At 30.3% G+C, this 14094-nt stretch overlaps 1 protein-coding gene across 1 annotated transcript in view; it reads left to right on the top strand.

Moving 5' to 3' along the window:
• The window catches only part of LOC121132538 (glutathione S-transferase 1), a 96762-nt gene that overhangs the window by 11876 nt on the left and 70792 nt on the right, over window positions 1-14094 (top strand). The window contains exon 2 of the mRNA XM_040727961.2: window positions 9371-9525. Coding sequence (XP_040583895.1) covers window positions 9373-9525 — 153 coding nt within the window. The 5' untranslated portion in view covers window positions 9371-9372. The remainder of the gene's footprint in view (window positions 1-9370; window positions 9526-14094) is intronic.

Below are 14094 nucleotides of genomic sequence, written 5' to 3' on the forward strand. Positions count from 1 at the left end.
CGCAGGATTATATATATATATTTTTTTGGTAGAGGACTTGATTATTGGAGTTTTATTTGAAAAAAAAAAAAAAAAGCAAAAAAAGTCTTTTTTTTTTCGACACACCCTTCAGTCCACCCCCAGTGGACTCCCCTAATGTGGTATATTAACAAAAAGTGTGAGCAAACTTTTATCCAAAATTTTTTTTGCCAAATCACATTTTGTTGAAGGTCAATTTTCCGAACAGACATTTAGCCTAAGGACTCTTTTGGACATGGGGGTCGAAAGATATTTAATTCATTGATATATACGATTGTATAATGTAATTTAATCCAGAATGATATTATGATCAATTATTGTTCATTTTTATGTCATATAGGTAAATTAATGAGTGTTCTTTTGGACAAAAATGTTTTAATAATATAATTGTGAGTAATTTCATTGCAAGACATTCTTATCGTGTGCTATTTCCTTGCAATTTATATTACACTGGGTCAATCAAACTATTGTATGAAATAAATTCCACTGCAGCATTTACTCTGAGCATTTTGAACCCCTTGTAATATACAAATATGCTCTCCCACCCTCAGGTTGTACAGGTAAAGTGCCAGGCAAAAAGACAGTTTGAATTCTACTGCTGCTGCGTTTCTATGCACCAAAGATCCCATATAATATCTGATAATAAACCCCAGCCTATGGGCTGTGCAAATTAACTTCTAGATCCTCAGGCAAGTTAAATTTCTCCACCTGTGCTTCTTTTAGCATCAAAAAGTACTTCTAATATCCAGAATAAAAACCAGCCTTCATGTTATAGATGTGAAGAGCTGGGTGTATGCCACTTTTTACTCTACACCGCCAAGTTTTTAAGTACCAAGAACCCCTTCTAAAATGATACACCCTCAGTTCACGGTTTGTGTAGATGAGCTGCTGGGCCCCGAGACAGGTGAAATTATATTTTCAAGTATATAAATTTCTATTTAACACCATAAATTAAATTAAAATTTCATAAAAAATACAAAGTACTTTTATAGTAGTAGATGGTGCACAACCCGTGGCCCGAGAATGTGTCATAACATTTGAGAAAGGTGTCCTTGGTGCTTAGAAACGAGGCGGGGGTAGAGCTTAAGCTCCATTAAAGACTTATTATTTAAATTTGTGGGATGAGTGTAGATACCCCAGAGTTTGAGCTATACTTTAAAATCTTTTTTGATTTGCAAAACTTAAATTGGCCCAGATATGACTCCTTTCAAATAATATACAATATCCATTTTTCATTATTCTATTGTGACGATCAATTAAGGCTAGTTCAATGGGAATTTGCGCCACACCCAAAGGGTTGATAAGAATAATTTGTTGATTGAAATGGACGATAATTTCTCGAAGAATACAATTGTAAATTACAATCGATAAAAATCATTCTCACTTACTTATATACTCTGTTTAATGAAGTGATAAGGAGACCATTTTTGTTTTGTTTCAAAGTTTAAAATAATATGCAACTTTTTCCCCGATTTCACACCATAGTAATGGTACTTTAATTGTATAATCAATCCAAATTTTAATGTTACAATATCTTCTTTCAATTTACTCCCATCAATGGGAGGAAGGGCACGTTGAGACATTACCGAATATTGATAAATAATAATATAAAATATAATATCCGCTCATAAAAACGCATAACCAGGGTATTTATTTCAAAAAGGGGGACTGATACAGACTTTAGACATAAAATAAAAGTTGTTTAGAATTCTGAGTTACACTGAAGGTGATGTTTAATTCTCATCAGATCAGATTCCTGGGCTCTGGAGGATAAGTTTGTTTTTTCGCAAATAAGTTGACTTTTTCATAAAAAAAGATCGATTCCCCGTGTCTCAAAGTTATTAATAAGGTATGAGTTGTAGTTTCGAAAATACTCCAAAAAGTTAAAAATCCAGAAAAAGAAAAAGGGAGAACGTGCATTTATTAATTACAAATTTATATTATAATTTCCATCCATTTCAATCATAGAGAAAGAAAAAGACAAAGGCCACAAGTTATTTTTATGGCAGTCTGACTTTTTGGAATATACTTCTGTTGAATATACAACTCGAGTAGACAAATTCAGCTTCTATGAAAATAGATTGGTTAAATATCTCCTTGGTCTGAAAACAAGTTTGGATAAATAAATATATATAAATATATAAATACATTTTCCCTGAATATTTTATTTATTTTTCAACATGGTATATGTAATACTTAAAAAATAAAAATAAATAAATTAAAAGGCATTGTAGAAGCTGTTGCTGGACATTACACGCTTTTAACCACATCCAACCCAATAAAGATGAATTAATTACAATTGAATATATCAATGAGTTAATAACGTCCTATTAACTTCTTAACATATTATGGTAAAATATTATATTTTGCTATATTATTGATAAATTATATTATATTATTTACTCATGCATAATTTTAACCCTTAAATGTATTTTTTTTCACATATGTAACATACTAAGAAACACCTTTTTTATATAATATTAAACTAAAATTTGTGAAATCGTAACTTTTTTTACATCTTAAGCAACATTGTTGGTAAGTGTGAGTAGATTTTAATATAACTTTGTTGCATAAAATATACTATGTAGGTGATTATTAATTAGTAATAAATGAAAAAATTCCAAAAATCATTTTTTATCCGTTATATCGGGCCAATCGTTATTATTTATTCATCTCTATTATGCGAATTTTGAGAGGTTACGAGTAATTTTTTTGCAATTTTACTATGAGCAAGGTTGTAGAACGCATAATTAACTGACGAATGCTAGGAAAACATTGTCCTAGTCACCACACAGTACGAGAAGAGGGTTGAGATAGCAACGCTCCTTCGGGCAGAATTGTCCCAGAATGCCATGAGGGAGCAGACTGGGACCTCTAGGAAAACGATTTAAAAAATATATATATAATTATTCTATTTTGAAGCTATATACTTTTTGCTACAATCGATATAATAAATATGTTAATTCTCTATTCCCTGGGATCTTTGAATTCAGAGGTACAGTAACAAACCTGTATTTGCTTCCTCTAATTTGTAATTTTTCTCATTAATTCCAAATCAATTACCTTAAAACATTGTTTTACAACTATTTCTTTTATTGTCTCTGTAAAACTAATGATGACTAATATATGTAGAGTCAAGCTTTACATATATATAAATGACTGATATAATATTTCATAACAGCTGTATGTGTTGACTAAAGAAGTATGCTTTGCTTTGCAATTAACTATTCCATATTTTGATGGTCGCTGAATAATGAATTGGACTGATTTGATCTTTTCTAAATGATTTATTTCCGTTTCATATGATATCTTAAGTTTATATCAATTACCTATACAGTAGAGTGTTCACTATTTTTTAAAGTTGACCAAATTCAAAATTATCATAGATCATGAGATGTGTTTATACGTTGGTAATGACCTCTTAAATTATTTAACCGTTTCCCTCTATCCGGTCAAAGTTCCAACGTTCCGAAAGTACTTCAAAATGAGGTCAAATTAAAAAAGGAAAAAAATCTTATTACTATTAAGACATAAGAAAATAAAAAAGATAAGATTATAAGATTTTTGAATTTGTTAGGGATTTTTTTGACTTTATTATGTAGTCAGTTTTGTAAGTAAAAAGTCATGAAGTAACTATTGACAGTCTATAAATATAAATACATAATTATGGATTTTTTATTTATTCAGCCATTTATATAATTCAATTTCTTCATGAACACAATACAAATGTCCATAAATATATATAGTTTTGAAATCTTAGAATAATCAGTAAATTAATTAATGAAATCAGACTTTTGAAAGTTTTTATTCAATTTTTGATCTTGAGGAATTTTTAACTATTAAATTTTTCTGCCTTTTCTCTTGATCATATGTTTTCTGGGATTCGTTAAATCTTTTTGCATCTAAAATATATATTACTTATTACATAGTTAGATGATTGACTTAATTACAATTAACTTTTAAACATTTATACGTAACATTACATTTCATATTTATTAAATATTATAGAAGGAAATTAAAATTGAAAAAAACCCATCAAAATCTTACTTTTTTTCACAGCAATTCTTTTTAAGTAACAATAGGATCACGTCAAATCGATCCATCGTCAAACAGCACCATCTCCAATTTCTTTGAAATTTTTGCATATAGCTTAATATTGAATAGAAACTCAAAAATCTAAAATTTTAGTTGTCTCTGACCTCCATATCAGGAGTAAAAAGATCCTAAAGTTCAAGCCTCTTGTATTTTTAATGATATCGATCTACTTTAAACGTGATTTAATAGTCAACATATATTAATTAATTTCAAAACAGTTTTGGGGCTACTTTTAAATTTGGGTCAACCCTATAAGCGAAATACTAAGAATGGGATGTACAAAAATTGGGTACAATATTAGAAAAGATAATTAATTTAGAATTGTGGAGAGACAAATTTATACTCATTTATATTTTTTATTATGTTATATAGATTTAGTAAAATACAATGGTCTTAATTGTATAAGTGATAAGTCTATAAATCAGAAGGTAACATTTGGGCTTGATTAGATCGAACGGCAATTCTGCCAAATATTCAAATATCTTTGAATAACAATTATAAAATTGATAAAATTCTCATTACCACATGCAAATGAGATAATATTAAGTGCTAATGGGTAGTAGTTCTTAAACAGTGTGTATTGAGACAAGTTCAAGTGTACCACACAATTTCTGAAAACCATACATTATTTGCAATAGCTTATAATAATCCAAATACTTGGCTCAATTGAGCGCCACTCACTAATGCATTGATTATATGTGTATAGGCTAAAATAATTTTTAGATTCAAATATAATGTATGAGTTTAATCAAAGGGGGGAGGGGGAGTGTAGCTGGTGGAGATGAATAAGTTAGGAAAATAAAAATGATCAAGTACTTTATTGAAACTAAGGATTGGGAATACTTTAATTACGTATTAGCAAACATCTGGACAGTTACTTATTTAGTTTCGACATAGAAAATCATTTTCAAAATGGAACATCAGTGATCCATTTAATAAACATAAAACACGAATCTGGAAAAATATTCGATTAGTTCCTGAGGACCTTGTCAAAAAATGGTCGTTAACATCAAGAAATATATGCCGCCCATGTGAGGATAAGCTAAAAAACGAAAAACCTCCCAAAATAGATACTGCTATTGAAAACGACACATTGGTCCTTAAATTCTTCTAACGAAAGTGATGCTGACGAACCAAGCAATCCCAAACTGGCAGTTTTGGAATTCAATAAATGTTTATCTATATTAGGAGAAGGTCCTACAAAAAGGGTTAGTCATATGACTCCAAAATATGTCCAAGAAAAGGCACAAAAAACATCGAAATCCATTCAAAACAAATTAATAAATATTTATGGAGGGATGGATTTAGTTTCGGATATAAATGTAGACGAAGAAACTACAAACGCATTAAAAGTTCAAGAGTTTGATCAACTCATCAAAGATTTACAGGATAAATTTAATAACTCAAAAAAAAAAGCGAAAAAATTAAGGTCTTGACTATCGTTTCGTATATTTGACCTATAGGAAAATACAAAATACTTTCAAAACGAAATATCATTTTGCCCAATTTGCCAAGAAGTTGACCATGGACAAAGGAATTTTAGCAGATCCGAATCCAAAAAGAGGCTTCAGAATTGATGAACATGTTGCTCAAGACGTGATCAACCTTTATAAATCTGAAGATGTGAGCAGGATAATGCCAGGACAAAAAGATACCGTGTGTGTTTATAAGAATGGAGCTAAGATCAAAGAGCAAAAGAGAAGCTCATCATCACCTCTTCAAACAACATATCCACAATACAAAATTGGTTTTTCGAAGTTTGCAGAGTTTAGACCTCAGGAATGTGTACTAGTCGGAAGTTCTGGGACATATTCTGTATGAGTTTGTGTAATTCACGAGAATATGAAGCTTTTAATAAATTTTGTTGGATGGAAAATTCAGAATAAAATAATGTTAAACTTCAATCACTAGATGATTTCCTCATTATTCTCCAATGTAGTTGTCCTCTCTATAGAATGCTATATCCGCCAATGTGGAATGTGTGGTGACGAAATTAAAATTAAAAATATATTGTCTCAGATTTTGGAGGAAAATATGATTGATGAAATAGCTTATAGAAGATGGACACATACAGATAGGTCACAACTGGAAACATTAGTGAAATCTAGTCAAGATTTCGTCGAAGATTTTACAAAAGGTCGTCAAAAATATCAACTGCATACTTTTATAACCAAAATGCAATCCTTCAGCTTTAAAAGAGCGAAGAAAGGGTTAGAAGATGGAGAAATGGTAGTGGTTTGTGACTTTTCTGATAATTTTTCTTTCGTTGTTCAGGGTGAGGTGCAAAGTTTTCATTGGAACAATTCTATGGTAACACTTCACCCTTTTGTTGGATATTTCAAGCAAAAAAACCCAGATTAAAACATAAAACTTTGTTGATATCTTTGTAACACTCACGATACTACGAGCGTCCATTTATATATCAAAAAATTTATCCAATTTATTAAAGAAACCTTGCCATACATTAAGTACATAAAATACTTTTCTGGACAGATGTACAGGACAATATAAAAATTGTAAGAACTTCTTAAACCTTTGCTACACTAAGAAGATTTTGGAATCTCAGAGAATGGATTATTTTTTTTTTTGCAACAAGTCATGGAAAAGGACCATGTGATGGTTTAGGAGGTACAATTAAACGGTTAGTGAGTCAAGAAAGTCTACAGGTTGTTCAGAAGGAAAAACTCGGAACCAATTTTTACTTCTATGGGATTTTATAAATTTTGTGAAGAAAATATTAAGAATATAAATTTTGCATATTCCAAATGTAGTGAATATAATCAAGAATTGGTACTCAAACGATAGGCAAAAGGGTTACCATTATACCTGGAACTCTGAAGTTTGACTAATTTATCCCAGTGTCGAAATTTTCCTTACAGGTGAAAAATTTTACTGCTTCTGAGGTATCGATAGTTGAAAGAGTTATCACTACACCAAAAAAAAGTTAAATATTAATTTAGAAATTATATATAAAATACAGTGGCTGTAAGAAAAAAAAAAATTATTGTGTGCCATTATAAATTATTTGTTAATTCTTGATAACAGAAATAAAGTTAGAAATTTATCTCGTGATCTTTTCATTAGTCTATATTTTATTGAAATTGTAAATTTGGTTCGGTAGATATGAGTTAATAAGTTTTATTTTATATGTTGACGGACATTTCATGAAAATTTGAGAAAATTTGAAGTATATCCTATTTGAAATTTTTAAGGTAAAAGATTTTACCTCGTGACCTCAAGGTCAAACAGACATTTTATTGTGTAAAAGCATAAGATATAAAATAATTGATGTGTAAATATCTATTAAATCACGTTTAAAGTAGATTGATATCATTAAAGATATAAGAGAAATAGCTGTTTAAAAACATGGATGCTGGCCTCGAGGATTGAACTTTAGGAGCCTCTAGCTCCTGATATGGAGGTCAAAGAAGACTAAAGTTTTAAATTTTTGAGTATCTATTCAAAATTAAACTATATGCAAAATTTCAAAAAAAATTGAGATGGTTCCATAAAAATGTCCCTTTTTTGAGCGATTTGTCGTGGAATGACCCAATATCGGGTTTATTCTTTAGTTTATGCTATTATATAAAGCAATTGAAAAAAATATTAGGGTCCTGGATTTTTTAATGATTAGACACATTTTTTGTATATAAGATAGCTTAATAAGTAGTTTATTTTTGGTAGTGCTCGATTGTTTTTTTTCAGCTTACCTTTTTTTCCTACAGTGTAGGACAGCAAAACAAGGACTGTTAATGTTTATTTTTCAATACTTTGGAAGGGTTTAGTGATTATTTTTTGATTTTCTGTTTCCACTGTTCTTTGTACATAAACAAACTATACTAATAATTTAGGTATTTAATCATCATGAGCTAGCAACAAGCAAAAAGGAAGCGCATCTCAAATTTAATAGATTCTGGAGTTGACGTGATGAAGATTACGGACATTATTAAATGTTCTAGGACCTTGGTTTTCTAAGTTGACCGATATAAAAAAAATGGAGATGACCTCTCACGGATGTCAGGAAGTGGAGGGAATAATTTAATGAGACATATAAATCTCCTGTTAACTTTGGAAAACAATATTAAGGAAGATCCCACTAAGAATCGTCTAGACAACGACTTCTCTGTTGCTCCTAGGACCATCAAGAAGGCTATAAATCAAAACCTGGGAGTTTCTTTTACTAGAACCCTACATAACCTTCTAACAGAGGGTGTGAAAACCAGGAGACTCGATAGGTGCATGAAAATTTTCAGAGTTGATCAATTTCACAACCACCAGAATTACTGCTGTCTTGTAGGAACAAAAGAAGAGGTCCAAGGCTTTACCACACCAAAAATCCACCCTAAACAATGGTCCTCGATGTTGTGGTTTTTGATGGAAGGAAAGTACCTCCTTTCCTTTTCAAGGCTGGACAGAAAATCAGCCAGAAGGCTTCCTTAAGGTGCTAAGGTACACCATCTTACCTTACCTGAAGAACAACTAACGCGGGGTAACTACATGTAGATTCAGAACGGTGCCCCCTCTCACACGTCCGCCAGGTGCCAAAAGTTCTGTGCATATAACATGGGTCTATTCTGGTCCAAAAATATATGATAAGGGGTACTTTGGAGATGAAAACCAACATGATCTCACACCCAAATGTGGAATCACCGAAGTCTTCCTTAGTGGCTGCATGGGACAACTTGTCAGAGGTGTTTGTCATCAATTACTGTATGGCCTTCTGGGGACATGTAAAGGCTCTGAATGATAATTTTTGAACATTCCTCCCCTCCTACAATTATTGAAAATATAAAATTATTGATGTATTTCTAAATCCATCTCTCGAACCCACGTTTTACTGTCCTACCCTGTATAAACTTAGTTATTTTATCACTAAATATGGCTATAAATAGAAATTATATTCAAAAACATGATAACAAAAAGCTTTTACAGGAAAATCTACTTTGAATTTTAATCGTCATTTTTGTGTTATATGGCTGAAGTATCAATAATAAATGTGGGTTTTATCCGGCGGCAAAAATTATCTTGCACTGTGTTATTAAAGCAAACTTAGTTGACACCTAATAACTCCGAACAATGCTGGGTTCAACCGGCTAACATTAACATCACAAAACATCATTGTGTAAATTTGTACTATGGACTTTTCAAACTACTCAATAATATATTATTGTAACAATATATATTACACCTCTTGATATTTGTATTTTTCTAATATTTGATAACTTTTTATTAAATTTATTCCACTTTGCTATTTTAGAGATGGGTTGGAGTAACATTGAATTATATTACAATCCTGGATCTCCTCATTGCAGAGCCGTTTTAATGTGTATCAAAGCATTAGACTTAGATGTAGAACTCTCAAAATTAGATTTGTACCAAAAATTTGAACATCGTCGACCCTGGTTTGTCAAGGTAAGAAATCCTAATTTATTATCACTTAAAACTAGGGTTGCAAAATTTGAGGAATTTTGAAGCATGTAAACTTTCCATAAGAATTTTGGAGAATTAATTTGAATTTTTAATTAAAAACAGTGTTAAACTGGGAGTTTTCAATGTTGATTGCTGGAGAAAGAAATATTATATTTGAAAAATATATTCTTCAACATATCAGTACATAACACAAACAAATTAATATACAAAATATAAAAAAATGCAAACAAAAAGTTGCATCGTTGAATGTGAGGTTTTTTTTTGCTAACATTATGCTTAAGATAAATATAAACTTATCCATTTCACTTCTAAATGAATTGGAACAAAAATAAGTATTTTATACTGTCGGACAAGCAGCAGGAATTATGTATAAGCCATCGTTTGCAGTGGCATATATGCTTCATCCCAAATATGGAGAAAATGTTTCATCTGGAGAGAAGATTAATGGGTTTACGATGTCATAACTGCTCTTGAAAGTCATTTGAGCCTAGATATAGTTAAACAAGAAGCACATTTAGGTTTTGAGTGGAAGATATGTATAGAAGAATCACTACATATATGCAAAAGAGGAAATAATTATTTGATCCCTTGCCGATTTTGTGAGTTTGCCCACTGACAAAGATAAATATGGTCAAAAATATATATAGTCCATTTATTTTATTAGTGAGAAACATTATCTAAACTAAACAAAAATATATTTGTAGAAAAAAAAATGCTGAGATATTCCAAGAATATCATCTCCCCCCACTTTTCAAACATGGGCTAGTTTTCTGCAAAGGGGAAAATACGACTTCAAAAAAGAGAGGAAGTACATAATCAAACAAATTTTGGGCGACCATATCCTTCTCTAAGGGTAGGTCAATGAAAATGGCTCGAGTAATGAGTCTTCCAGCACAGCAATGGCCCAAAAAATACGCCTAGTCATTCTCCAGATCTCAATCTCTTTGAAAATACGTAGGCAAAATTAAAAAATTAGCAAGAGGTAAAATACATATTTCCTTCACTGTATAATAAATATACCATTGGAGACGTTTATTATATATCTCAACCCTTCCTCCAAAAAGAAATAAAAAGATCAATTGGTAGCCGTTAATCAATTCTTCCAAACTATGGAGTTATTATTTAAAAGTTGTTGGGAATTGTTTACAACTGAACAAACGCTAACTCTAATTAAACCAATCATCGTTCAGAACACTGATTAGGGCAATATAAATATTGAGAGCAGACAACAAGATACAATGTAAATTTTGGTTTTAGTGAGGTAACGTCATGATACCGTTCCAACTTTTTTCCCTTCTCTGTTAAGGTGAAAGAAATACTTTACCGCCTTTTTTTTAAATTTTGAGCCATAACCTTCTTCTTTTAGAGTAGGGGATTGCACATTGGACGCGTGATAGGTCTCTGAATAAACCAATCAGCTAATTGGGAGCATCTTAAAAAATATCCGAAATTTAATATGGCAACTCTAACAGTTTGAAGATTTTTAGGAAGAAAGTAGTTCAGTTATCACGACGTTTCAATAGATGAGCTACAAGCAGCTGCGAAGAGGAGCGAGGGATAGAAGGAAATAAACAAGGAAATAGATAAGAAGTACTCAAATGTCAATCCTCAATTTTACTTTGAGTCCAATAAGGACATACAATTATAAATCTGTAACAAATCCATAAGTTTACTCTCTGTCTTTTATGAACACAATCAAATGTTCAATCTAGTTTCGAATATTATATAAATTATATGTTGTATCTACTAGAAAAAGAATTTCACTCCTCAGAAATTTAGTATTAATGACATCAGCTGAGGAAAATACAATTCACTCTTCAGTTTGCCAACTCCGAAGAAACAGTTTAGCCAACAAATACATCCAATTTTCATAACTAAGAATGACCAATGACAAACCATAGAGTTTCTCCTTCAGAAGAATATTCAGGTATTGGAGTCGCCTAGTCATTCGTTGGACCTCAATTCCGTTTAAAATCTTTAGCAGTGATTTATTACTCTTTCAAATAATGTTTTTCTTGTTCATATACTGTTGAAACAAACCTACCATTTAAATGATTGACTTTTATTTTCTTAATCAGCTGGCAAACGTACAAAATTGGCAAGGAATAAAATATAAATTTCCTTCTCTGTATATGAATTAACTTATTCGTCTAGAGGGTCCTACAAGTATGTTATTTTCAAACTGTAAAAGTATTACTTCCCCCATCACCTCTGTTACCTTAATCCATTATGTCCAAGACCGAAAAATAATTATTTAAACATTTCAAGCTTTTCTTTTATTGAAATGATATTTTTAAATAAAAAATTGATCTATATGTCTTAAAATATGTATACAAGAAGATCAGTTGGCAGTATGTATACATACATATTCCTCGACTATTCTTCTAGTAAAAAGTAAAATAAAAATATAGCATTCTAGGAAAAAAAATAAGAAAAATAATTTTCTAAGTTAGATAACATTTGATACTCTAATATAAAATGCAATTAATAAAAAAGTATGTCTAAAAAACTAGAAAAATAATTAAAAGTATCCTTTTGCGTTGAAGTGCATCATATTTTTTAATTAAATCCCATCAATAGAGCTAAAAAAATCTATTTTAAAAGTACTTTATATCTATATAAGTATAAATGTTGTTGGCAAAAAAAAAAAATAATTAAAAAAAAATCTTTATTCATTCATAAATTTAATATTTAAACTAGTTTGATTAATGGTGTGTTTAAAAACACCATGGGCTATAATGCCATATTTTATATCCCAAAGGCGTCCACAAGGGATGGCTGGCAGGTCGTAGCCCTCCGTAAAAATTAAGGATTTATTCTTTTTTACTACAAAATTTAATATTTAGTTTTTTTTTTCAAAAAATAAGAAAAGAATATTTTGAATGTATTTAAATTTTTTTCAAAAAAAAAATGTTCTGTGAAATACTATAGTTGTTTGAAAGTTTTTATTAAAAAATATTCCAAATATTTGATATTTTTTTCTATAAAATTCAATTTTGAAATTAAAAAAAAATTGTAATATTTACAGTTTTTTTTTCCAAAAAAAAAAAAAATCCTACAACCAAGCTGATAGACGCCCCTATATCCTGAAAGTATGAAGGAATAAGCGTTCTGAAAAACAGTTTCCGGGATCCCTGCTTTTCTCAGTAGAGCGGTTTGTGAACCGGTTTGTACCCGCAATCCGTAACATCACTATTTTCTACACGTAAATTTATATTCAATCATTATCCAATACATCCTTTTAATAATCTGTTTGGTGAGCTTTAGCATAAAGGAATGAATAATTGCTTATACACTTGTATGCCCTATTTTGTATTTTAAGGATTTATACAGAGCGAAATATGATGAGAGTATCCAATTAACTTTTTTTTAAAGATTACTTTTATTCAATTTACCTTAATTTGTAGAAGAATAAGTATTATATCATTATTTTGAAACAATTAGGATATCTTTTAAACAATTAAGATATTTTTGTCCATCGTTATAATATATAAATTAAATGCTAAGATACCTGAACGTAAAAATAACAAACAATCGTATACACCCCGGGTGTTCAAAAAGTAAATCGGAAGGTTGTACATGCTTTAGTATTGTAAGTCCTGGAGATCCTCTTTAAAGAGGTTTTCAGGTTGGATGTGTTGGTCTCTACAGGCTTTGCACTAAATATGCTCCCATATTGAAAAGTCCAAAAGATTAAGATCACGGAATAAGACATTCTTCCATTATGATTTTCCTAGGGACAAATTGTAAGCTGGCGCCAATTATTTTTTTGTTCTCTATATTTCTCTTCAGCTTGTATTTCCATCAATACGGATAAAAATCATGATTGCCCCTCCCCCGGATGACACTTTTACTGAAAGATGTGATAAAAACACTGGTTGCCTCGAAATGGGGAGTTATATACTTTGGATATTGGATGGACAAATCCATTACTTCTTTATCTGAAAAGCAATAAAATTTATCTTTGTTTCATTCTGTTATTACACATTTAAAATTTTGTTTGACATAGTTTTGAAAGTCATTTCAGATAATGACGAAACCACTCTCCATATACTGAATAAACCGAACTTTGGTAATTTTTGTATGTTTTTGTTTGCCTTTAAATAACTTTTTATTAAGAAGTTTTAGAAAGATAGTTATTTAATGCAAAATATGCAAAACTTTGTTGGTAATATTTCTTATTTTAAACCAAAGATAATTAGTGAACAAGATAATTAGTTTTTGTCAATTTTCCAAAGTCTTTAAATACTTTTACCGAATAAATCCGGTTCCAAGCACTCAATTAGGATAAAATGCATTAATTTAAAATTTTTGCAGGACACTGGATATACCAACGTCAATTTTAGCTCTCTTGCATCGTTATACGTTAAGTTATTGTCATTCTAAAAAATTTTAAATTTCAAATTATGAAAAAGAATGGAAAAAATCATTTTTTAATTTAAAAAAGGATGGCAAGTATACAAAAGCTATACTGTTATCGCGTACCGAGCTGAAGATTACCATCAAATAACAGCACAATTTTAAAACTAATGCAAAAAAATGTAGGGATTT

The sequence above is a fragment of the Lepeophtheirus salmonis genome, chromosome 2 (assembly GCF_016086655.4).
Source record: "Lepeophtheirus salmonis chromosome 2, UVic_Lsal_1.4, whole genome shotgun sequence".
NCBI classification, from domain to species: domain Eukaryota; kingdom Metazoa; phylum Arthropoda; class Copepoda; order Siphonostomatoida; family Caligidae; genus Lepeophtheirus; species Lepeophtheirus salmonis.